The sequence below is a fragment of the Herpailurus yagouaroundi genome, unplaced genomic scaffold (genome assembly GCF_014898765.1).
Source record: "Herpailurus yagouaroundi ecotype Mexico unplaced genomic scaffold, PumYag 166, whole genome shotgun sequence".
NCBI classification, from domain to species: domain Eukaryota; kingdom Metazoa; phylum Chordata; class Mammalia; order Carnivora; family Felidae; genus Herpailurus; species Herpailurus yagouaroundi.
The window spans coordinates 3,348,273-3,373,845 of NW_024412407.1; the positions used below are offsets into that span (position 1 = coordinate 3,348,273).

Consider the following 25,573-nt stretch of genomic DNA (forward strand, 5'->3'; position numbering starts at 1 on the left):
CTTCTGATTTACGGGCCCCTCAGAGGGATTGATGAAAGCTGTTCCCCCCAAATGCACTTTCAGTTGACCCTAGCCTTTGCATTCTGCCTCCAAGGGTTCTTGGGCCCTCTGAAGCCCACGGGGACCCTGCATGAAGACCTTCCTCTAGTCCGGTCCCCCTCTGATATGCAGAGGGCCAAGGTAGGCTGGTAGCCCAGGACTCCTGACCTCCACACTCAGCGCTGTCTTCATGGCCTTATTCCTGGGCCGAGGGACCAGGGTGGCGATTGAGGTGCTGGGCCAGCCTTCAACTGGGAAGGGTTCACGCTGCCTGTGTTGGGGTAAGGGCTGGTCATGTCGTCTCTGAGTGTGTTGCCTGGAGAGAGGACGTTCAGGGGTTTTTTGTTTTGTTTTGTTCTGTTTTGGAGTCTACTCGTCCCCAGGAACATGGTCGATTGGCAAGAAAGTCTAACTCTTTTCTGAGCATTTTCATAAGTGTCTCGAGTCGTAATGAACACTTAAGTAGCACGTATTGAACACTCCATATCTCACCTGCGAAATGGTGCTCTCCTGAGTGTAATCATGAGGATTAAATGAGGCAACAGGCGGGAGCCGGGAGCCCCGAGTTCCAGTCTTGAATGACTGTGTGCTGTGAGGGCTGCTCAGGAATGCAGGTGACAGGGCTCAGGGCTGTCATTGCTGTCGATTACCCAGCCAAAGAGAGGGGACTGCATGGGAGCCACCAGGGTGCCTTGCTTTCTTTTCCTTTTGAGCTGAGGTGTTGGCAGGGTCGGCCTTTGCAATTCATCTTGGGGACTGGAGGTGGGGTGGGGTGTTCTCAGGGAATGGGAGAACGCGGCTCTGGTCACGGGCCAGTCTCCCACAGGGCTGTGACACTGACCCCATTTTATCTTATTCTTTTTTAATTAAAAAATTTTTTTGAAGTAAGCTCTATGCCCATCGTGGGGCTGGAACTCACGAACTCGAGCTCACAGTCGCATGCTCTACTGACTGAGCCAGCCAGGCACCCCAACCTGGCCCCGTTTAAAATGACTAATCATGGGGGCGCCTGGGTGGCTCAGTCGGTTAAGTGTCTGACTTCGGCTCAGGTCATGATCTCGTGGTTCATGAGTTCAAGCCCCGCATCGGGCTCTGTGCTGACGGCTCAGAGCCTGGAGCCTGTTTCAGATTCTGTGCCTCCCTCTCTCTCTGCCCCTCCCCTGCTTCTACTCTGCCTCCTTATCTGTCTCTCAAAAATAAGTAAACATTAACAAACAAACAAAAAAAAAGACCAGTTATGGTCCCCACCCTAGGGGCCAAGCCCTGGGCTGCAATGACCCCGACACTAATTACAGATAATTGCCCTAGATGAGTCACTCTGTTTGGGTCTCAAATTCTCATCTGTAAAATGGGGATAAGGACACTAGTGAGTTCATAGGTGACAGAGGCCCTGATTTTAAATAGTGTGCCCTTTTGTCTCTGAAGTACATGCCTGCCTCTGGTGAGCTGCTCAGTAACTCAGAACCCTGGGACTCTGGAGAACCACCTCCCGTGTAGGTGCAAGGAGAAAGAGAGGGCGTGTGTGTGAAAATTCTGGGCCATCTTTGAAAGCTCCCTCCAAAGTCGAGTCAGAGCGGGGGCGGCGGGGGGGGGGGGTTGTTCAGGAGGTGGGCGAGAGGAGAGGCAGCTTGGCTACCTCAGGAATCTGGGAGGTGAAAGCACACCTTCCTTTATCTCCCCTCACGTCCCAGGCAGGCTCAGGCCACCTGGTCCCTAGCCCCATGCTGGGATTAATCAGGGATGGGTCGGGAGATGTGAGGACAAGGAGGCATTTTACCCTTAGTAACGCGGTGTTGAGCACCTGCCGTGTCCTGCGGTTTGGGGATACCTCAGCCAGCCTCCAGAGGGGGCCCAGCCAGGGTTGGGATTCCTGGGCCCCTGAGACTTGCCGCACACTCACTGGGCACCTAAGCACCAGGCCCTGAGCAGGGCAGATCTCCCATAATTGCCTTCGGCCTCCCACGTGGCCAGGGAGGACCAGAGGACATTCCCCAGCCCTGGCATTGTTTGCTTTGCCCCAAGCACCTAGCAGGAAGCGTGGCCAGGCTCGTGGCCCTCTTGGCAAGGCCGTGTGCCAGACCCCGGAGATGTTTGTCCGGGTAGCTCTTCACCAACATCCATGATTGTCTGATGCAGTCCCACTTTCTAACGTTTATTTATTTTTGAGACAGAGAGAGACAGAGCATGAACGGGGGAGGGTCAGAGAGAGGGAGACACAGAATCTGAAACAGGCTCCAGGCTCTGAGCGGTCAGCACAGAGCCCGATGCGGGGCTTGAACTCACGGACCGTGAGATCATGACCTGAGCCGAAGTCGGCCGCTTAACCGACTGAGCCACCCAGGCGCCCCCAGTCCCACTTTCAAGGAGCTTACCGGACAGTTGGGCACCAGAGAAGAGGCAAAGAGACAGGCTGGGCTTTCAGGGACTGCATTCTTGGTGCTTCCCTGTGCGGATGGAGGTCAGTGACTGCAGAGTGGTGCTGCTTAGGGCTGTGGAGGGAGCACCAGAGGGGCTGGAGAGGAGGGACTCGGGGAAGGGACCAGCTACCTGACCGCAGGGCTCTGCATCACTGGTGGCATCCGAAGGAGACTGAGTTTCCCCGGGGGAGGCTGTTCATAGGTGACAGAAGGCCCAACTCAGTGAGAATTAGGAGGAAGCTGGGAATGTCCCCCTGCAGCTGACTGGCCTATTTGGCCCGCAGACGCTCAAGAGGCTGGGGCTATCTGTCCTTTCTAGGCTAGTGAGGAAAGAAAGCTGGTGGGATTCAGGTTATACTGAAGAAAGACTCCCCGCCCCTCCCCTTGCATCGTGCGCTCCACAGCTACCCGGTCTACCAGTCGGTTTCTTTGGGGGCAGAGGGGCTCCCTGGAAACACTGGCCATGGGGGCACTCACCCCTTCCACCCAGCTCTGTAGACGGCATCCATCAGTGGCCTGACCCGTACTCTTCTTTTTCCAGACTGACTGTGTCCTGTGTGGGGTGGCCATTCTTAGGTCATATCTTCCATCCTGGAGGATGAAGGATATTTGGGGCCAGAGAACATAGGCTCACCCAGTCTTTAAAGCTTAAGCTTTTTGGAGGTCACATGCCGTCCAAACGGACTCATCTTAAACCTGGCTGAGGGGAAGGGTGGTGGGGCCGGAGAGAGGGGTTCTATCCAGTCTTTTGGGCTGAGACTTGTGGTCTACGACCCCTGAGGAGTTCACGGGTAAAACCGTATTCTAATGTTATTAGTTCCTTTTGTAGCCTCGTGTATTTTTAATTTTTGTTAAAGTTTTTATTGCTTATCTTTATTTTATTTATTTTTTTAAATTTTTTTTTTCAACGTTTATTTATTTTTGGGACAGAGAGAGACAGAGCATGAATGGGGGAGAGGCAGAGAGAGAGGGAGACACAGAATCGGAAACAGGCTCCAGGCTCTGAGCCATCAGCCCAGAGCCCGACGTGGGGCTCGAACTCACGGACCGTGAGATCGTGACCTGGCTGAAGTCGGACGCTTAACCGACTGCGCCACCCAGGCGCCCCAGCTTATCTTTATTTTAAAAATTTTATTTTTTCAGGGTGGAGTTTTAGGGACGTGAGCCCCTTGTTGAAAACGATGGACGCGGGCCTCGATGGGGTGGGGACGGCAGCTGGAGGGTGGGGGTGGGGTGGCTGGGAGTTCAGTCCCGTGGCTTGTTGGCTTTGGCCTATTAGATATGCAAGTGGGGAGGCCCCAGAAAACCTGCACAGAGGAAGGAGGAGCCCTTCAGCCTGCCCAGAGTGCCCCTCTCAGGACAGAGAGCCTCTCATGCTGAATGCCTCAATGGATGGGGAGCTCGTTCAGACAGCTAACGCGAAGCCGAACCTCTTTCTTGAAGGGTTCGCCTCGTTCGAGGAGGGTGGGGAGTGGAGTGGTCGTGCACAGGCACACGGCCAGCCGCCCGACAGTCACAGTCGTTCAGGGATTTGGAGACACGGGTCCTCGGAATCTTTCTTTCCCCGAGCAAACCCTCCCCACCTCCCGCCGTGGCTGTCCTGCTCCTCTCTGATCACTCCCCTGAGGGCTGGGGGCTCAGACCTGCAAGGGTGCAGGGTCCCACGGGAACCGCTTTGGAATGTGCTGAGCTCTGGGGTCTGTGGCTGCGGATGGGGGCACCAAGGGAAGAGGGCTACAGGGGGGCAGGGGAGGTCGATGAGGATGGTGGGAACCAACTGATACCTCCGTTTTCTTAGCTGTGAAATGGGAACATTAACAACTGCTTCTGGCAGGAGAGGCAGAGAAGCCTTTGGGCTGAAAAGCCCCCGTGGGTGTCACCACGCCCTAGCTTGGTGACCGAGCCGAGCAGACTGTGCCTCAGTTTCCTCCTCTATAACACGGGACTAACAGCTGTACCTGCTTCCCAGCGTCGTTCTGTGGATTCAGTGAACTACTCTGCAGAGGTCCCTTAGAACTGTGCTTGGAGAGTGTGCTAGGATCCCGTACAGGAGCAGACAGACAGAAGGAGCTGTCGCGGTGGGTCAGTCTTTGCCTAGCACCCTCTCCCCGGTTTCTCTTTCCACCTCTGTTCCTGTGGCCTTGCGGGTATGGGGGGCCACCCCCCTGAGGATGTAGCCCTGCCCACTCACGTCCAGGTAGACCGGCCAGGCCGCATAGCTGGAGTTACTCAGCTCAGCACCCCCAGGGCTGGGAAGGGCCTACGAGGGGGGCAGGGGTGGCTACTGGGGAAGCCTGGGTGGGCGGCCTGGGCCTGCTTCCTCTGCTCAGCCTGGTTCTGTGTCTCCCACCCACCCCCATGCATGGCGGGTGTGTGTGTGGGGGGGGGCGGCATATTTGGGGCCCTAGGAACATAGGATCACACCCAGTCCTTAAGCTTAAGGATCACACCCCCTTTTTGGAGGTCACATGCCACCCAAATTGCCTCAAGTCAACTTTGGATCTTCAACCTGGCCAAAGGGAGGGGTGGTGGGTGGAGAGGGGGTTCTATCCGGTCTTTTGGGCTGAGACTTGTGGTTTTCGACCCCTGGGGAGTTCATGGGTGAAACTGTATTCTAATGTTATTAATTCCTTTTGTAGCCTCATGTCTTTTTAATTTTTATTGTGATTGTTACATTTTTTTATTTTTTATTTTTGTTTCTTAGTGTTTATTTATTTTGTGTGTGTGTGAGAGACAGAGTGCATGCAAACACAGATGTGGGGGAAGGGCAGAGAAAGAGGGAGAGAGACTCCAAGTGGGCTCCTGGGCTATAGGGGGACAGGGGAGGGGGGCAGCTAAGATCTGTACTCCCAGAGCCCAATGCAGCCCATGAACGGTGAGATCATGACCTGAGCCAAAATCAAGTCAGACACTCAACTGACTGAGCCACCCAGGTGCCCCTAAATTTTTTATTTTATTTTTTAAATGTTTCTTTTTAAATTTAATTTTATTATTATTATTTTTTTAATTTTAAATATTTATTTTTTTGAGAGAGACAGAGTGCGAGCAGGGGAGGGGCAGAAGAGAGTGAGACACAGAATCTGAATCAGGATCCAGGCTGTGAGCTGTGAGGCACAGAGCCCAACGTGAGGCTTGAACTCACGTACCATGAGATCATGACCTGAGCTGAAGTCAGACGCTTAACCAACTGAGCCATCCAGGAGCCCCTACAATGTTTATTTTTGGGAAAGAGAAAGACAGAGTGCGAGTGGGGGAGGGGCAGAGAGAGAGGGAGACACAGAATGGGAAGCAGGCTCCAGGCTCTGAGCTGTCAGCAAAGAGCCTGATGTGGGGCTCGAACTCACCAACTGGGAGATCATGACCTGAGCCGAAGTTGGATGCTTAACTAACTGAGCCACCCAGGCACGCTGAAAAAGTGGTTTTGAACAGACCACAGGTTTACCAGACGGCAAAAGGGGTGGATGACTGGGGTGCCTTGCTGGCACCATTGGTAGAGCGTGCTGCTCTTTTTTTTTTTTTTTTTTTTTAATGTTTATTTATTTATTTTGAGAGAGAGAGAGAGACAGAGGCCGTGAGCAGAGGAGGAACAGAGAGAGAGACACAGAATCTGAAGGAGATTCCAGGCTCTGAGCTGTCAGCACAGAGCCCGATGCAGGGTTCGAACTTGGCAAATTGCAAGATCGTGACTTGAGCCAAAGTTGGACACTTAACCCCGATTGAGCCAGCCAGGCACCCCGGAGCATGTGACTCCTGATCTTGGGGTCGTGAGTTCAAGCCCTACACTGGGCATAAAGCTTACTTAAAAACATTTTTTTTAGGGTCGCCTGGGTGGTTTAGTCAGTTGGGCGACCGACTTCACTCAGGTCGTGATCTCACAGCTCCTGAGTTCGAGCCCCGCGTCGGGCTCTGTGCTGACAGCTCAGAGCCTGGAGCCTGCTTTGGATTCTGTGCCTCCCTCCCTCTCACTCTGCCCCTCCCCCACTCACGTTCTCTCTCTCTCTCTCTCTCTCTCTCTCTCTCCTTCAAGAGTAAACGTTAAAAAAAATTAAAAACACATTTTTTTAAAGGGGCCTATGACTGAACACTGATCAGGAGCCCTGACTTCACCCTCCAACCCACACCCACCCAGGGCCCAGTCCCCAGGGAGGAGGGCCCCCAGATACAGACCCATGAGGAGACAGACTCTGGGAGGGTCTCACCCAACCCTGATGGCCTGGGGCCACGGCCTCCTCCGAGCACAAGCTTGATGCATCCAAGTGTCTGCACATTGAAGCCCTCACAAGCTTTGCGTGTACAAGGCCGGTACTGTCTCCATACTGCGGTGAGAAGCTGAGTGGCTCAGAGAGGGACTGACTCTAGCGGCGGTGGGGTGGGTGGGGAAGCGCACCCCTGCAAACCACTGTGCTTAAGTGAATAATCTTTATTTTTTTAATGTTTACTTTTGAGAGAGAGAGAGAGAGAGAGAGAGAGAGAGAGAGAGAGAACGAGCAGGGGAGGGGCAGAGAAAGAGAGACACACACAGAATCCACAGCAGGCTCCAGGCTCTGAGCTGTCAGCATAGAGCCTGACCCGGGTCTTGAACCCACGCATCGTGAGATCATGAGCTGAGCCAAAGTTGGACACTTAACTCACTGAGCCACCCAGGCGTCCCAGTAAATAATCTTTAAAAAGAGGAATTATTGGGGCGCCTGGGTGGCTCAGTCGGTTAAACGTCTGATTCTTGATTTCAGCTGCGGTCATGATCTCACAGTTCATGAGTTTGAGTTCCACGTCCGGCTCCTCACGGAGTGTGGGGCCGGCTTCGGATTCTCTCCCTCCCTCTCTCTCTGTTCCCCCTTCCCCCCCACCCCCCACCTCCACGCAGAAATAAGTAAACTTTAAAAAAAATAATAAAAGAAATTTTAAAAAAAGAAAAGAGGAATTATCTAGAACAACTACTTACTGTAGGAAGAACACCACAGGCCCTGCTCTTCCCACGGCCATTGTATCAGGGAAGGTTTTCTGGGGAAAGGACTTTGGGAGGGAGAGGACAGGGTAGGCAGGGAACAGTTGGGCTGCTGGACTAGAAAAGTGCTGTGCAAAGGCCCAGGGGCAGGGGTATCTGAGCAGGGAGGAAATGGGGAGCCCATTTTAACCAGTGACAACTGCAAATAAGGCCTTTGAGTGGCAGGACAGAAGTGCAGGGCACTTGCTCGGGGCACCCAAGAAGGAGCCAGGAACAGTATCGAAGTGACATAATAGGGGTGCCCGGCTCTCTCGGTTGGTAGAGCATGTGATTTTCAGGTTGTGAGTTCAAGGCCCATATTAGGCATGGAGCCTAGTTAAAAAAAAAAAAAAAAAAAGCAAAGCAAAAACAAAACCAAAGTGACATAACAGTGTGGGAGCACCCCCACTGCAGAACTGGGAAGAAGGCATTTTGGAACATGGAGCAAAGGCTTAGAAGTATGAGTGTGTATTACCCAGAGAATGGACCCATGTGGCCGGAGGGGTCCAGAATGGCAGAGCCTGAGGCTGGAGGAAGGACACACTGAGCCACCTCTGGCGCTGGGCTAAGGGGTTTGAGGCCCCCTCTGAGGTCAGGGGAGGGTTGAGTCTGTAGAAACCCCTGGCGGCCGTCCAAAAGAAGGGTTAGGGGGGAGAGACAGGGAGTCCAGACGTGGGGCCAGCCATGGTGGGAGGCGGGGGAGCTGCAGATCATTTCAGACAGTGTGAAGGGGACTCAGTGACCAGCTAGATGCAAAGAGGCTGCAAGAGGTAGAGAGACACGAGGACTCCAGGGTGTCCAGGCTGGGTGAATGGATTCTGGGGAGAGAAGACCGATGTTTTCTCTGGGCACATGGAGTCTAAGGTCTTGGTGGGCATCCATGAGGCCCGAAAGCGTCTCATCTATCCTCTAGATTCTCAGGCGCGATGAAAAGTGTGGCTCAGGTTGAAGTTGGGTCTGGTGTGGGGGGCCCTCAGGATGGACGTGAAGAGGCATGTGACCTTGGCCGGGCAGTTTCGGAGTGGTGGGGTGGGGGTGGGAGGTGTGGCAGGGCCCTGGGGCTCCTGCCTCTATCAGCAGGAGAGGAGCTGGTGAGAGCTGGCCCAGAACACAGGTCAGAGGGGCCAGGAGCCAGGCTAGGATGTCTTAGGAAGCTGTGGCTTCAGTGACGTTGAGCTCAGGTCCCCCACAGCTTCTTCAGACCCACCTGAAGGCCAGTCAGGGGCAGGACAGGGACTTCACCCTGCCGGTCGGTGCTCTCCGCTCAGGGCACAACTTCTCTCCTTGGGGTCCCTCACGTCTGTTGGGTTGTTTTGGCCTCAGAGAGCATCTGCCCCCTCCCCTACTCTACCCAGCCTGAAGCACCTGGCCAAGTCAGAGCCTGCCCTAGGTCCTGCCCCAAGCCCTGGTCCCATTCTAGAGAGTCTTAAAAGTATCACTCTTCCTTCCTTGCCCTCAGGGCAGCCCGTGAGGGAGATGCTGGGTGCCCCCACCCCCACCCCTATTTCACACCAGAGGAAACAGAGATTGACACTTGACTCCTGCACCATCTGAACCACGGGAGGGAGGTGGGACCTGGACCCCCAGATGGACACCCCAGGCCTGACAGGGTGGGCGCAGAGACCCCGCCTTGGGTCAGCCTTTCAGACACCTGCCTGACTCTAGCTGCTAATGGGTCCAGGCTGCATTCGAGGGTCCATGGAGGCAGCCCATGAAGGTGAGGAAAGCAGGGCGGGGAGGGGTTAAGGGAAGGGAAGGAGTGAGTCCTGCTGTAGAACTGACTTGCACCACACTCCTTGTCTAGCAGCCTGTTGCCAGGGCTGACGGACATCGTGGAGATCTAGCTCCAGCCCAGCATGCAGGGGCCCCTGGGAGAGAGCCTGACCTCCTGAGCCCTCTGGAAAGCACTCCATAGGGTGACCCCTCCCTCCCTTCCTGTCCCATCCCCTGGGCTCAGAAGTTGAAGTCCAGTCCACACCCAATGTGCGCAGGCGGTGAGAAGGGGGCGTGGCAGAGTGGGCTGCGCTGCCTTTAAAGCAATTCCCTGCCCTAAAGACTTACTGTCAAATGTGCTGAAAATGTGTACTTGCTCAGTGCAGCTCATCTCAAGCAGGCGGTAGGCAGAGCCAATCAGCCTTGCTAACCTTCACGAGGGTTGAGTGGCTGATGGCCAGCAAGCTCCCAGGGGTGCGCGTGGTTTAAAAGAGGATGTTTGTGGGGCGCCTGGGTGGCTCAATCGGTTAAGCGCCCGACTCTTGATTTCGGCTCAGGTCCTGACCTCCCGGTTCATGAGATCATGAGATCGAGCCCCACATCCGGCTCCGCGGTGACAGTGTGGAGCGTGCTTGGGATTCTCTCTCTTTCCCTCCCTCTCTGCTTCTCCCCTGCTCACTCTCTCTCTAAAAAATAAATGAATAAACTTAAAAAAATAAATAAATCAAAGAGGATGTTTGTGAATGAGAATGGTCTTCTGTTGCTGAAATCCCAGGCAGCCTTAGCTAAGTGAAGCAAACAAAATTTAGGCGGGTGAAGACAAATTGTGTTTATTTTGGGGGAAGGGGCAAGGGTAACAACTAGGCTAGTTCTCCCTACCTGGTGTGTCCAGGGAGGTGGGTTAGGGATAGAGAACCGGTACCCACCCCGCCGCCAGCGGTGTTCCTAGCCAGGGGGAGGGGAGAGGTGTGGCGGTGGAAGGAAGGAATCAGAGCATGCCCCAGCAGCGACGGCACCAGAAGTAGGGCCAAGAGGAAACATGGAGGGGCTGTTGGAAAGAAGGGGGCGGGGAGGAGAGTTTCAGAGCTGGAAAAGTGATTAGCAGCTCTGATGAAACTGATGTCAGCCCTGGCAGCCCCGGGGCAGCCCCAGAGAGAAATAGCCATTATTCGCGGAGGGCAGACAAAGATGGCCGCCAGGCGAGCCTCCTCCTCCAGAGGCCGCCGGATCACAGCGGGTCCAGGCTGGTCCAGGCCCTAGGACGGATGCCCCTCTAGGAGCTTGGGGGTGGGACCGAGTCTGCAGATAAAACCCTGGGAACCTGTGTCCCGGGTCCAGGCTCCCCAGGACCTTCTGCAAGAGTGGGGGAAGCCCAGCAGCCACCCCCAACCTCCTGGGGTAGTAGATGGGCCGTTTGATCAGTGAGTGTGTAAATTGGGATTTTATGGATCGCTTATTCACTGCTGGAGCTGGGGCCCCCAAATTCCTCTGTGCCCCAGAATGCTTAATCTACTCCTGAGCTTTCCCCTGGGAGAGGAGGGAGGAAAGCTCCCCACAGGCCCCCACCCCTCCTGCTGTGTCTCCTCCCAAGGCCCCAGGCTTTGTCATTGCAGGTTGAGCGGTTCAAATGTGCTAATACACTCCCTGGGGGCTGCTGGGCAATGGGACTTACCCTTCAGTGCTGTGATTGGCCAGAGAGACCATGGGAGGGGGGGGTTCATGGCAGCAGCTGGGAGTGTGTGTGTGTGTGTGTGTGTGTGTGTGTGTGTGCATGCGCGTGCATGTGCGCCTGTTTGAAGGGAGGGGGTTGGGGGGTGTCCATCCTGCTCAGACCACTGGGCAGAGACAAAGGATCTTCATCTAGCCTGAACAGAGGATTAAGTCCAGAACAAGCTACCTGGTCAAGCTGGTTGGGGAGCCCACCTGTCCATCTTTCCATCCTCTTATTACATCTTGACGTGGTGGGGACTTACTCAGGGTGTGTTGAATGGCTGGATGGATGAGTGACCACATGAGTGACTGCATTTTTAACTGGGGCTGTGTCTGCTGGAATAATCCAGCACCTACAGACTCCTAAACCTCCCCCTAAGATTCCTGAATACCCTCCCCCTTCCCTGAAATTCGCTTTAGCCCAGTCCCAGCCCACAGAGGCCGGACATGAGGGACAGGCCAGGCCTCGGGGGACACAACTGTGACCCCCAGACTCTGTTGCCATTTGAGAGTGCTTTCACTGTGGTCACGTTTCCTGCAGCCGGCCCCCATCTGTCCTTGGGATTTGATGAGGATGAGGATGGTAGGCAAAGGGGAGGGGTGTTGAGCAGCTGAGGGGGTGTGGAGGGAAGGAAGCGCAGCCCGAAGGGCCAGATGACAAACTGTCCTGTCCTACCGTCCTCTCTTCTTCAGCCTGCCCCTCCTCTCCTGCCCTGAGCTTGAGGACAGGGTGGGCTGGTGGGGAGGGGCTGGTCCAGCTAGTCAGCCCTCCCTTCCTGGCCCCTGGAGCCCTGCCTAGCCAGAAAACTTCCCAGAAATCCTAAGGAAAGGAGTCTGAGTCCCAGCAAAGTCTACCTGGAGACCCTAGGAAGGGAGGCTCCATTCAAGTTCAAGAGAAAGCTTTGGAGGCTCCGGTTGTAGTGGGAAGCACCCTGGCTGCAGAATGGAGCCCTGGCTGGGATTAGAGCATCGCTGTCCAATAGAACTTTCTGCAGTGACGGGAATGTGCTGTGTCTGCACTGTCCGAAATGGCAGCCACTACCACACATGACTGTGGAGCGCTTGGGGTGTGGCAAGAGCCGTTGAGAAACTGAAATTTAAATTTAACTTCACTTTCATAATACGTTTTTTATTTTGGTAATTAAATGATAATAAATGACTTACATTTAAAAGTAATTCATACATTGTAACGCATTTGAATTTGAATAGCCACCTGTGGCTAGTGGCTGTGATTTGGACAGCACAGGACTCAGGGCTCTGATCAGGGGTGAAGCCAAGCTCTTGGGTGCAAATCCCTTCCTGGCTGTGCGACCTTGGGTAGGGCTCCTCCCAGCATGAGATGCTCTCTCCCCAGACCCAGGGTGGACCCCAAGAGGTTAGGGAATCATCTGTTCCTGTGTATGGCTGCACTGCCCTTAAGAGGTCCTCGGACATGAGGGGGTCAAACCAACAGATCAGCAGACAGATCAATAGCCCAGGGTGGGAAAGGAGTGGCTGTACAGAGCTCTATACTTAGAGGCATCTTCAGAACTTCCTTGGTGGTGTCGGTCCTAAAGGTTTTCTGCAAGAGGGGGCTACGGGGCAAGCTGGAGCTGGAGCTGAACAGTGAGCCAGGGGTGGATGGAAGGGCTATGCCTGAGTGTTTGGTGCCCAGGCACCTTGGTCAAGGCTGGGGTAGGGAGGGGCTGACAGAATGGGCTGAGAGTCCCAGCTTCCCCTCTTACTAGCTATTATGACCTTGAGAGAATCGCTCCTTTTCTCTGAGCCTGCATTTCACCTTCTGTAACATGGGGAGACTACGCTTAGCTGGCAGGCAAGATGTGAGGGTGAAAGCAAATGGTAACTGTGAAAGTTCTTTGCAAACACTAGAAGGCCGGGGGAAAGCGATGGTTTATCCTCAAGGACGCTAGGCCCCTGGACTGGCCTCTCAAGAAGACAACAGATGGTCCCAGCTTGTCTGTGGCCCTGACCGCGGACACAGGCAGGGATTTCTACACTCTCCCCTCCCCCCAGCGAGTGTGTGCGCGCACACACACAGCCCAGATGGGGGCTGCTTGGCCAGCCCTGCTCAGGCTGACCTCCTGCTGTTTGGCATTTGACATATGAGGAGTCCAGGGCCACAGCACATCCCCCTACACACCTCCCACCCCAGAGAGGAGCCAGACTGGCGGGGAGGCCTCACTACCTCGAGGAAGCAGGATCCCAAGGGTCCTGATCTCTTTACCATGTGTCCAGTGGCCTTTGATGGGAATTCCAGTGCCCCTTTTGTCCTCTCCCAGAGGCCTAACTTCGGGAAGAGAGAAGGAGGAAGATTTTTCTTAAAAAGGCTAGGTGGGGTCCTGGGGGGCTCAGCTGGGTGCCCTTCAACTCCAGCCAGATCGCTCTGGACACCCTTTCCCTATCCACTCCTGAAGGAGTCTCCCCTGGCTTTGCCTCCTGCCACCCTCACCATTTCATGCGGCTCAGATGGAGTTACCCTTTCACTCTTTCTTTGGACACAGAGGTGATTTCCGGCCTCTTTGCTCATCTATTGGCTCAAACATCCATCCATACATTGTATAGTCTATTAAAAACTTATTGTGTAGGGTGCCTGGGTGGCTGAGTCGGTTGAGTGTCTGAATTCGGCTGAGGTTGTACATGATCTTGTGGTTCGTGGGTTCTGTGCTGACAGCTCAGAGCCTGGAGCCTGCTTCAGATTCTGTGTCTCCCTCTCTCTCTGGCCCTTCCTGACTCGTGCTCTGTCTCTCACTTTCTCTCTCCAAAATAAACAAACATTAAAAAAAAAAAACCCAAAACTTAATGTGTGCCCAGCGCTGTTCTAGGTGCTTGGGGGCAGAGGATGGAAGAGAAGGAAACAAATAGCAACACAGGAACTTTTAAACCATTGTTTCCCTGATCTCAAGGAACTTTCTAGTGGGTTCAGCAGAGTAACCAATAGGGCGGATTATGGTGAGTGCTACAAGGAACAACAGGTTGAGGCGGCCAGTGTGTGATGAAGTGACAACCGTACAGAGACCTGAGGGTATGAGCGAGTACAGGTGGGAGCAGGCCTGTGTGGGGAGGCCAGTGTGGCCGGAGTGGAGGAGCCGGGGGAGAATGGCAGGAGAGGGAGAGCTAAGGGGACATGATGGGGCCCTGTGAAGACGCTGGCTTATTTTTTTTGGGGGGGGGGGTAAATTCTACCCCCAATGTGGGGGCTCAAACTCACAACCCTGAGATCAGCCCCAAGATCAAGGGTCGCATGCTCTACAGACTGCGCCAGCCAGGGCCCAGGGACATGGGCTTTTATTCCGAGAACGCAGAGAACGGAGAGACAAGGCTAGAAATAGGAGGTGAGATAGGAGGCTGCTGCAGGCATCCGGGTGAGAGATGGTTGCATTCTGGATAGATTTTGAAGCAAGGGCCAATCTGATTGGCTGGTCTGAGGCGTGAGGGAGAGAAGTTACAGATGGTCCCAGGTTTTCTGGCCTGAGCAACTGGTAAGGATGAAGCTGCCATTTCCTGAGACAGGGAAGACAGGGAAGGGTAGATCGACCAGGGCGGGGCTGGGAAGCTAGGGAGCGGTGAGGAAGTGAGAGGTCTGATTTCTAGACATGCTATTATGCCAATTAAGTGTCAGGAAGTAGGTTGAATGTGCCAGTGGGGAGTGCAGGGGAGAAATCTAGGCGGAAGCATCATGTTTAGGAATCCTCAATGTGCCGACACTGGTCAAGGCCATGGGACTGAATGGGGTCTCCAAGGAGTTAATGTGTAAAGAAGGCTTGGAGGACAGAAAGGAGGGCAATGAAATAGGCTGAAGAGGAGAGGGGGTGGGCAGCCCAGGAAAGAATTTTCCGGAAGGAGGGATGATCTGCTGAGGCTCCTGTTGCTGAGGTGAGGACTGATCACCAATTTACTTATTTTTAAATCCTTTTCTTAAAGTTTATTTTTGAGACAGAGAGAGAGAGAGAGAGAGAGAGAGAGAGAGAGAATGAGTGGGGGAGGGGCAGAGAGAGAGGGGGACACAGAATCCGAAGCAAGTTTCAGGCTCTGAGCTGTCAGCACGGAGCCTGACACAGGGCTTGAACTCACCAACTGTGAGATCATGACCTGAGCCGAAGTCGGACGTTAACCGGCTGAGCCACCCAGGCACCCCTGGACTGATCACCAATTTAACAACGTGGCCTGCACGCAGGTGGCTGCAGTGCTGGGTGTGAAAGCCTGGAGGGAGGGCATTCAAGAGAGAACCCAAGGGGAGGAACCAGAAATAGTTGTGCGGACAACTCTTAAACTGTTTTGGTAAAAAAGGAAGCAGAGAGCAATGGGATGTAGCTGGGGGGGGGGGCCAAGAGATTATTTTGAGCTTTCTTCCCCCCCGCCTTAAAATGGGAGAAATAACAGTATGTTTGTAGGCTGATGAGAGGATCCTCTAGCGGGGAAAAGATTAAGGGGACAGTGGCCTAGAGCATTGACAGGGGATGGAATCAGTGCACAGGAGCAGGACCGTCCTCTGTTCTTGCTGCCCAGAGGGGCTTCAAGCAGGGCTTCAAGAGGGGCTTTGTCCAGCTTACCCAAGAAGGCAAAGCGTCCCTAGGACTGGAGTAGCCAGGAAAGATGTATGGAAGTGGAGGCCCCGCCATGGCCCTGAGGATGGGAGAGGGTTGGTTGGCAGAGGGAGGGCATTTCTTTTTTTTTTTTTTTTAATTTTTTTTTTTTAACGTTTATTTATTTTTTTGGGACAGAGAGAGACAGAGCATGAACGGGGGAGGGGCAGAGAGAGAGGGAGACACAGAATCGGAAACAGGCTCCAGGCTCTGAGCCATCAGCCCAGAGCCCGACGCGGGGCTCGAACTCACGGACCGCGAGATCGTGACCTGGCTGAAGTCGGACGCTTAACCGACTGCGCCACCCAGGCGCCCCGAGGGAGGGCATTTCTGACAGGTACAGCTGTGTGGGCAACAGTCTGGAGGCCTGAATGAGCAGTGCTGATTTTTTCTAGATTTCTTTAGGTCCTGTGCGTGGAGAGAAAATCTGGCTTCAGAGAGGCCTGTGATGTTCACCAACAGTAAACGGGGAGGACAGGAACTTGCCCTGAGCCACAAAGGGAATCATCCTGACAGTAACATACCTGTCCAGACCATTCCCACTCCTCGAGCTCATGGCAGGTGCTCCAGTCCTCATCTTTCCGTGGACCTCCCCTTGCCCTGACCAGCTACAAGTTCTTTACCATTCTCCAGCACAAGATTGAGCTTGGGGACAGGGAGGGAGAGTTCAGATCTCAAGAGCCGATCCTTGATCTCCAATTTACATCCTTGCCTGACCACAGTCTGTAGAGGTGGGAAAACACCAACCAGAGGGAGGAGGCCCCTTCAGACCTTGGCAGGCTACATCTCCTCCCCGGGACTCAGTGTCATCTATAAATACTATCTACTTAGGTGGGGCCTTGTGGGCAGTGATGGCTGAACCCATGTTGTCAGCGTTTCCTCTTCTCACTGGCCTCAAGTCCATGCACAGACCCCAGGCCTTCCATCCTCACACACGCATTTTAAGTGCTGCCCTGAGGGGTGCCTGGGTGGCTCAGTTGGCTGAGCATCCAACTTGGGCTCAGGTCACGACCTCACGGTTCGTGGGTTTGAGCCCTGCATTGGGCTCGTTGCTGTCAGTGCAGAGCTGGCTTTGGATCCTCTGTCCCCCTCTCTGCCCCTCCACTGCTCGTGCTCTATCCAAAACAAATAAAACATTTAAGTGCTGCCGTGATCCCCCGGCCCACCAAAGATAGCCTCAACTGTCTATGAACCACCAGAATTCATTCTTTTCTTTTCTCTCTTCCTCCCTTCTTCCCTCCCTCCCTTTCTTTCTTTTGGCCATGGCCGCTTTTACCTTATCTCTCCTGTTAGAGGATAGAGTCCCTGAGGGTGGGTCACAGTTCGACCCAATTTTGCATCTCTAACAGCCAGTTTGGCCCTCTGGTGGCATGAGAGTGTCTGCTGGCTCCGTGAGACCGCAGATCTGTGGACAACAGGCTGCAGCCCTAGCGACATGAAGTCTGGCAGCCACCTCTCTGGCCTCCTTTGGCTCATCCCCGAAACACATATTGAGCCCTGCCCATGCTAGGCCCTGTGCCGGGACCCAGGGGGGCTCCCCAGGCAGGGTTCTGGCGGTCCGGCTGCTAGGGGCTGCTCTCTGGCCTGGACTTGGGGCAGAGGTTCCTGTGTGGCGGGTGCAAGGCTGTGGCAGGTGACCAGTCCTCGGTTCCCCTCGTCGCCCCTCCCTCTCCTCTCCTGTTGCAGTAACTGGGGTTGGCACGAACGGGCAGGGGCAGGGCCCAGTAGTTGGGGGGAGGGAGGGGACAGCCCAGTTCAGAGTTCTGCCAGGCGGACAGAGACCCCCGGGGCACCAGTTGTGAGCAGGAGACAAAAAGCCTGGGACAAAAGGCCTGTGGGAGCCGTGGTGAATAGATTAATGAGATTTCCAGAGGAGGCCCAACAATGGGATTCTCCACTCCAGCCTCTTTGTCCCAGGCTGAGATAATGGAGCCCGAGGAGCTTGCCCAGGAGGACGGCCTTGTGCCTGCTCCACTCAGGTCTGGAGCAGCCACACAGCTGCCCCTCCTCCCCTGTCCTGCCCCCAGCCCTGTCCATGGGTAATGGCATTTGGAATCAGAGAATTTCTGTCTGATGCAGAGGGGTGTCAGGAGCCTCCTCAGGGAGTCGGAGGGGGCTGCTGGCACTGCGTGGTTGGGGTCCCCTCCCATGGCATCTTGTATAAAATTGGCTTGGAAGGGTTCCTAGTGGGAGAAAAGTTTGCTGTCCGCTGCCTCAATCAACTGTCCTTTGACGCCTGAAGAAAAGGAGGCTTAAAGAGGCTAGGTGTCTTGCCCTCGGTCACAGCAACCGTGGAGGGTGTCCGCGGGCCTGGGATGCCAGGGTAGGGGTGGAAGAGGAGGGTCTACAGGCCTGTGTGAGGGAAAACACGCCCTCCCTGCATATCTCTCCTTTATTCGCACCCTACGTTGCCACATGCTCCACTTCCGACACCCATGTAGGGGTTTCCACATGGCAACCAGTTCCGTCACACCAGCTGGACGTCCTACAAACTGCACTCAACATCTACCTGGAGATAGCATCAGATCCTATCGGGTCAGGGCTCAGTCCCACGAGACTGCACCACTTCAGATGCCAGTCGACAGTCCAGACTGTCACCTGTGCTTCTGACCTGTGGCTCTAAATCCCATGGCCCCCTCCCTCCTTGGGTCCGATTAATTTGCTAGAGGGGCTGAAAGAACGCAAGAAACCAGTTTACTCACTAGGCCACCGGTTTATTATCACAGGGTGTGACTCAGGAATGGCCGGATGGAAGAGAGGCAAGCGGCAAGGTGTGGGAAGGGAAGTGGGGCTTCCAGGCCCTTCCAGCACGTCCATGTGTTCACTGCCCTGAAGGGATCCAAACCCCATCCTTTTGGGGTCTTGTGGAGGCTTCCTCACATAGCCACGACTGAATAAATCATTGGCTGTTGGGGACTGAGCTCCACCTCTAGCCCCTTGCCCTTGGGTGGGGAGATGTGGGGTGTGATCCAAAGTTATAACCCCCTAACCAAGGCTTGTTCTTCGGGCAACCGGCCTCCATCCTTAGGTCACCTTGGGGCTTTGAATACCCCACCCACTTTGCCTTCATGGCTCTGAAGCAATTCCAGCGACCGAGGACAAGACTATTCCATAAGGAAAGGTGCTACCATCACTCTGACACTTAGGACGTCGCGAGGGGTTTTGGAACTGTGAGCCAGAACAGTGGACACAGACCAAATATATGTTTCTTATTATAAATCACACTCACTATCGCAGCCTGTGTCAGGCCTAATGCACCAGTGTCCTGGGCAACGGCCCATAGGGACTGAGACTGGTGCACTGGTTTGGCCATTTGTGAAGGCCCAGTCTCTCATCCATCCTGGAAGACTTCCTAAAACCAAGGGGGAGGAGTTTAAGGGATTCTTCACTTACCCTTCCATCCAGTAATTCTTGCCATTGCTGTCAGTCACCTGTGAGTTTGAAGGCCGCACTCTCTGGGTGGAGTCCAGTGGTGTTCCACCCTCCTGCGTGGAAGAGGGCCCCGGCGTCTTCAGGGGTCTGCAGAGATAGAGCTTCGTGACCTTACTTCCCAAACAGTGCAGCCACAGGGAGTTCTTTTTCACTAGGGTCCTAGCCAGTCCTGGGGGAGGTCACAGACCCAAAGAAAGACCTGTCCGCCCAGCCTAGGGGTGTGACCCCTAGGACCACACCTCCCGGGCTGTTTTGTGGTGAGGACATGAATCCTCTCCTGCTTGGGGAGCACAGGAGACTTGGGACCCCCCCAGCAGGCAGGTGCTTCCAGCTGGATTTGAAGGATAAATGCAAAGCACGTGAGGCACAGCCACATTCCCAGGCAAACACAGAAACGTGCTTCCACAGGAACAAGATGAGCATGATAAAGGCCATCACAGGGTCAGGTTCTTCTCTGGCTGGGAGAACCAAGGGCTAGACCAGGGAGGCAGTGCAGCCAAGAGTAAGGGCCTGGGCTCTGTGGTCAGACTGCTGGGGTCTGAATCCCTCTCCGCTATGTAACAGCTGTGTGACCTTGGGATGTATTAATCTCCCTGCACCTCAGTCTCCTCATCTGTAAAGCGGGGACAATGACAATAGTAGTCTCATAGGGCCATTGTGGGGGCTACATAAGACAATGCACGGAAGCCACAGAAAAGGGGCTGGCTCTCTGAGCCTAGTGCTGGAGTGCTCTGGTGCTGATGATGGCACGAGGACTAATCTGTCATATCAAAGCTGGAAGGAATTTCCCTCACAGAACACTTTCCAAGTTTCTCCAACCCCCAGGGGAGTTATTCAGAGTCACTCAGCAAGGTTAGGCCACTGCTTGGGTTCTTAACTGTACCATTTATCACACAATTTTGTATCCTACATGGGACATATATATTTTATATACTTTACTTATTTATTATTCATTTTTAAAATTTTTACTTTTTTATTTTTGAGACAGAGAGAGACAGAGCATGAGCAAGGGAGGGGCAGAGAAGGGGGGAGACACAGAATCTGAAGCGGGCTCCAGGCTGTGAGCTGTCAGCACAGAGCCCGAAGTGGGGCTCGAACTCACGGAGCGTGAGATCATGACCTGAGCCGAAGTCGGATGCTCAACCGAGCCACCCAGGCGCCCCGATACATTACTTTTTAAAAAAATGTTCATTTATTTTGAGAGAGCGAGAGAGAGCGAGCGAGCACATGAGCTGGGGAGGGGCAGAGAGAGAGACAGAATCCCAAGCAGGCTCTGCACTGTGAGCGTGAAGCCCGATTCAGGCCTTGACCCGTGAACCATAAAATCCTGACCTGAGCCAAAACCAAGAGCTGGACACCAAACTGACTGAGCCACCCAGGCGCCCCTATACATTACCTTTTTAAATCTTGTGGCCACCCTTCAAAGGATATGTTATGCATTTTAACAGATGGAGAGGTTCAGTGAGGTCAGGTAATCTGCTCAGGGTCACATAGTGTCTGAGCGTGGATTCAAACCCAGGTCTCATGGAGTCAGAGCGCACACTTACCCTAAGTCCCCAGGGCCTTTCCTTACTTCCAGCTCAGCTGATGCAGGTATTGGAGTGTGGCCTATGAACCTGGAAGGAGACCACTCCAGGTGCAGGAGGCTGAATGGCAGGAGCTTGTGGGCTGGGCCACAGGCAGGCCCAGGGTCACTGTGAGAAGAGGAGACAGCATGGTCTCCCCCCTATCCTCCCCCACCCCACCCTTCTGAGTCAGGAAGGGGCGAAGTCAAGGCTGTTGTGGGCGTGGGTGTGTCAGGAGGCACCCAACTGATACTGCCCCTAAAGCTGGAGACTGTGTGTCTATACACGTGAGCCTGTGGCTGTGTGCATCTGTGGGTGTTCCCAGCGGTACGTGTGTGCATGCGGGTATGTCCTCAGGCTCACATAGACCAGCACTCTCAGCCTATGTGCAGGTCAGGCAATGTCACCTCCTTCCCTTCCCTGCAAATTTCTGTCCTCTCATTTTCCTTGGGTTGGTTGATTGAGCTTACTCCTTGGGCAGTTTGTGGCCAGACCTTTGTTCTTTCCCTTGGAAGAGGTGAGAGGAAGTCTCCAGATGCAGTCTATGTGACTAAGTTCAGCAGAACCTGCTGACTCGGTCCTCTGCTCCCCAATGAGTGGTCTAAAGGACCTCTAGTAGAGGCCGTATGGTGAAAGAGAAGGGGCAGAGGGATGGGCTGGTAGCTAGTGGGGGACTTGGGGTCCAGGAGGTCTTTTTGAAGGTGGGAAAGCATTAAGCTTGCTGTGGGGAGGGAGCCAAGGGGTGGAGTAGTTCATTGATGGTGGCAAGGTCCCTACCGGACCGCAAAGTGGATGTAGATGTAGATAAAGGTGGAAACGGAAGGCCAGAGGTGAGGGAGCTGTGCCCTTGGCTAAAATGAGAAGAGAATTACCTGGAATGGAAGGGCCAGTATCTGAGGGGATGGAGGGGAGAGACCAGGTAGGTGGCATGAGCTGCCAGGGAAAGGTTCCCTCTAGAGAGGGACTAGGAGCTGCCTAAAAGGGGCGAAGCCCAGAATAGGATAGTAGGTGTGAGGCTGGGAGGACAGGTTTGGAGAACTGGAGGTGGGTTCCCTGAGTCCACAATTGCTGAGATGGAGAGGTTCGGTGATGACCAGGGCCTGAGTATGCTGGTCTTGAGGGTAAGGCCTCGAGTGGAGATTGCTGCAGGCCAGGGCAGGAGCTGAGTGAGAGGGGCAGGGAGAACACCATTGTGACAGGAGAGGCGGGGAGCAGAGGGTTTGGGAAGGGGCAAAGGAAGTTTTTCATAAGTCCAGATCCAGAGCTTTCCTTGCTGTGTCTCTGTCCTTCTCAGAGGGGCCCTGCTTTTTCCCCAGCATGCTGGGGCGGGGAGGGGGGGGTAAGTGTGATCAAGGTCAAGTCTCCTTTTCCATATTAAGAAGACAAAGCACAGATAACAGAGAATAGAAAAACAAACAGGTTTGGGGTCCATGTCACAACATAGTATTTGCATTGGTAGAACCTTGAGTTTCCATCCTTGTATAACCCTGCAAACCAGAACCACTTGTGATTTCTGATGTCCCAGGACATTACCCCCTCTGACACTAGGTAATGCCTCTGTTCTCCAGAGACCCCTCTCAGCAGGGGCTGGAGTGATGCGTATCTGCCCTCCAGGGACCTCATACTCAGTTCTGCCGACTCTGCTCTGAACCTCTTGCCACTGGTGGCCGGGCTCTCCTCTCCACCTCAAAGAGGTCTACTTCCCTTTTTAGCTTTAGTACCTACGGCTCATGCCTCCCTTAGGGCGGTGGGAATGAGAATGGGAATGAGAATACAGTTTTACTTTCAAACAGTGTCCTGCTGACAGCAGGTCCTAGCCGTAGGAGGTGGTGACATCAACAGAGGTCGTGCTGCCAACAAGCAGCTGCAAGAAAGGGCAACTGAAGAGAACCCCAGAGCTACCTGACGATCTGCAGCCTTTTCTACCACACCCCCCCCCACGCCCACTTACAAGGCTCTGGTGACCCAAATTTCCTTGGTACCCCCTCCAGGCTTGCAGTGTATAGAGTTATGCAGGCTGCACATTGAACACAAGCCTTTCTCAAGGGGCATGATTCACCCCATGGACACAGATTTGTAGATTATGACAACTTTCCGGAAGGTGGCAGTAGAGTGTCTTGAGGAAGGGAATAGGGCGAGTAAGCTAACAGAGCCCTGGCTTTCTGAATGCATTGTGCTGGAACCTTCTGGCCTGCCTGGCCAACTTGGTCCCTCACCCTTCAAGGTCCAGTAAAGACACCTCCTCCCTGCTGAGGTCTTGGTAGCCAGGTGTGGCACATTTCCCTGAGCCCCAGAGCCCCTGGCATACACCTCTGTTTTCCCACCTCATAAAGGATGTGGTCTCCTTGTCTAAACCTTTCATTCTGCCCCTTTGCCTGGCACAACACTTAGTATTCGCTCAATAAAAATTTGAAGACAGAATATTGAACCTGTAAGTTTAACATGTCTTATCAAAAGCTTAGGTTTGAGAAATAATCATTATCAAAATGGTCTCTGGCATGCCATGGGCCCATTTCACCTTTGAAATTTAATCCTCAGATCAGGCCAGCCCAGTGGAGACATGTGCCTGGGAAGAGTTGTTCCCCGGGTCCCGAATCCTTTACCAACCAGTGTTTGGCTCATGCCTTGACTGGTGCTCAGGACTAGGGTAAGAAACTTGTGGGGGACATTTCTGCCATGTTTATGGCATGGCTAAGAGGACACTATTTATTACATCTCGCAGGTCTGCTTCCTGAGGTCCGTGAAAAAATGTTCCAAGATTTCTGTGCCAGCAACGTTTTTGCTTCTTTTGAGTATGGTTGGCGCTCTTTGTTTTGAAACGTGTTTTCGGTTGCTGGGAAGCTCAGAAACAAATCTGTGACGCACTTTCCATGACGTGTACTAACTGTCCCCCCTCTTCTCTGGAATGTGATTTGTCTATTCTAAATAACGCTTCTGCATTGTGGTGAAACACATTTTGGGAATGAGGCAGATGGCAGTGCCTGCCTGGGCACACAGCGAGCGTGTGCAGGGATGGGTCTGGAACCCAGGTGCTCTGACTTCATGAAGCAGAGACTGAAACTAAGCGGAAAGGAAGTGAACGCTTCTGGGTCAGCCACTGGGGTTTCCTAAGGACCATGAGGCACTGCCTACAGACGCTGGAATCTCTGACTTCCGGCCCAAAGAGGGCCATGGAACCTCGGGGAGGGCTGAGGTGCACAGAGTACCCAACGGCGGGGCCATCCATCTTTATACAAACCTAATGGTTCTGTAATGCCTAGCGCCTGTAACATGTATTACTTGAGCCCCACCTGGATTTGACTATTCCCAGGGGTGGGGTGTCTCACCCATCGACTGACCATTGACTCCATTAGGGCTGGAAGTAAGGACCAGGTGTTCTAGAAGGCAGCGCTCCCGTGGCTGGGACAAAATCATCATCATATTGCCTTTAAGGTGAAGTTAGGGTCAAACATATCGTTTCCAGATCTCTCTGAGGAAAGTATTTTCAGAGAACTTTAATCCTGGAACGTGCCGGGCAAGGCAAGTACTGTGTAGCTGGTGCCTGGAGAAGGGTGGCCCGGGAGGGTGCAACGGTGGGTGGTGGAGAGCATCCCGTTCCAAGCTGCCATCCAAGCCGCCCGGCCTGTGGCTGGCGGGTGGTGGGTCCTCAGAGGCTCTGCGGAACCTCTCTAGGCGCTTCTCTCCCTCTCGCCTGCAGCTCTGTCGAAGATGCACTGGACACCGGAACACGCCCAGCCCCTCAACCAGTGGCCAGAGCAGCACCTGGACGTCTCCTCCACTACCCCGTCGCCGGCCCACAAGTTGGAGCTGCCCCCTGGGGGTCGCCAGCGCTGCCACTATGCTTGGGCACACGACGACATCTCTGCCCTCACGGCCTCCAACCTCCTCAAGCGCTACGCGGAGAAGTACTCAGGGGTCCTGGACTCGCCCTACGAGCGCCCCGCGCTGGGCGGCTATGGCGACGCCGCCTTCCTCAATGGCGCCAAGGGGGACCCCGAGCCCTGGCCAGGGCCCGAGCCCCCCTACCCCTTGGCCTCACTCCACGAGGGCCTCCCGGGAACGAAATCGGCCAGTGGGGGCGGCTCCGGGGGCCTCGGGGGCTCGCCGGTTTTATCCGGGAACCTAGCTGATCCCCTCTACGCCGGCAATGCGTGCGGGGGCCCGTCGGCGGCGCCCGAGTACGCGGCGGGCTACGGCGGGGGGTACCTGGCCCCCGGCTACTGCGCGCAGACTGGCGCCGCGCTGCCCCCGCCGCCCCCCGCCGCGCTACTGCAGCCCCCGCCTCCGCCGGGTTACGGCCCGTCGGGGCCTCTGTACAACTACCCCGCGGGGGGCTACGCCGCTCAGCCCGGATACGGGGCTCTCCCGCCGCCCCCGGCCCCGCCCCCGGCCCCCTACCTGACCTCCGGCCTGGCGGCGCCCACGCCCCTGCCCGCGCCCGCTCCGCCCCGGCCGGCGCCCACCTCCTACAGCTTCCAGGCGGCCGCTCCCGGCGCCGAGGCCGGCGTGTCGCTGAAGCGCAAGGCGGCCGACGAGGGCGCGGAGGGCCGCTACCGCAAGTACGTCTACGAGCCGGCCAAGGCCCCGGCGGCCGACGGCGCCTCCTATCCCGCAACGGACAACGGCGACTGTCGGGGCAACGGGTTCCGGCCGAAGCCGCCGGGCGCCGCGGAGGAGGCGTCTGTCAAGTACGGTGGCGGCGTCCCCCTCAAGGTCTTGGGCTCTCCCGTCTACGGCCCGCAACTCGAGCCCTTTGAAAAGTTCCCGGAGCGCGCTCCGGCGCCGGCTCCCCGCGGGGTCTTCGGAGTGCCGTCGGGAGAGCCCCCCAAAGGCGTGGACCCGGGGGCCCTGGAGCTGGTGACGAGCAAGATGGTGGACTGCGGGCCCCCGGTGCAGTGGGCAGATGTGGCAGGCCAAGGCGCGCTCAAGGCGGCGCTGGAGGAGGAGCTGGTGTGGCCGCTGCTCAGGCCGCCCGCCTACCCTGGCAGCCCGCGCCCGCCGCGGACCGTGCTGCTCTTCGGACCGCGGGGCGCGGGCAAAGCGCTGTTGAGCCGCTGCCTGGCCACGCAGCTGGGCGCCACGCTGCTGCGCCTGCGCGGAGCGACGCTGGCCGCGCCCGGCGCCGCCGAG

The 25,573-nt window shown here is 55.2% G+C and overlaps 1 protein-coding gene across 1 annotated transcript in view; it reads left to right on the plus strand.

Moving 5' to 3' along the window:
• The window catches only part of FIGNL2 (fidgetin like 2), a 39,604-nt gene that overhangs the window by 3,670 nt on the left and 10,361 nt on the right, over positions 1-25,573 (plus strand). The window contains exon 2 of the mRNA XM_040489020.1: positions 24,141-25,567. Within this exon, the coding sequence (XP_040344954.1) occupies positions 24,152-25,567 (1,416 nt within the window). The 5' untranslated portion in view covers positions 24,141-24,151. The remainder of the gene's footprint in view (positions 1-24,140; positions 25,568-25,573) is intronic.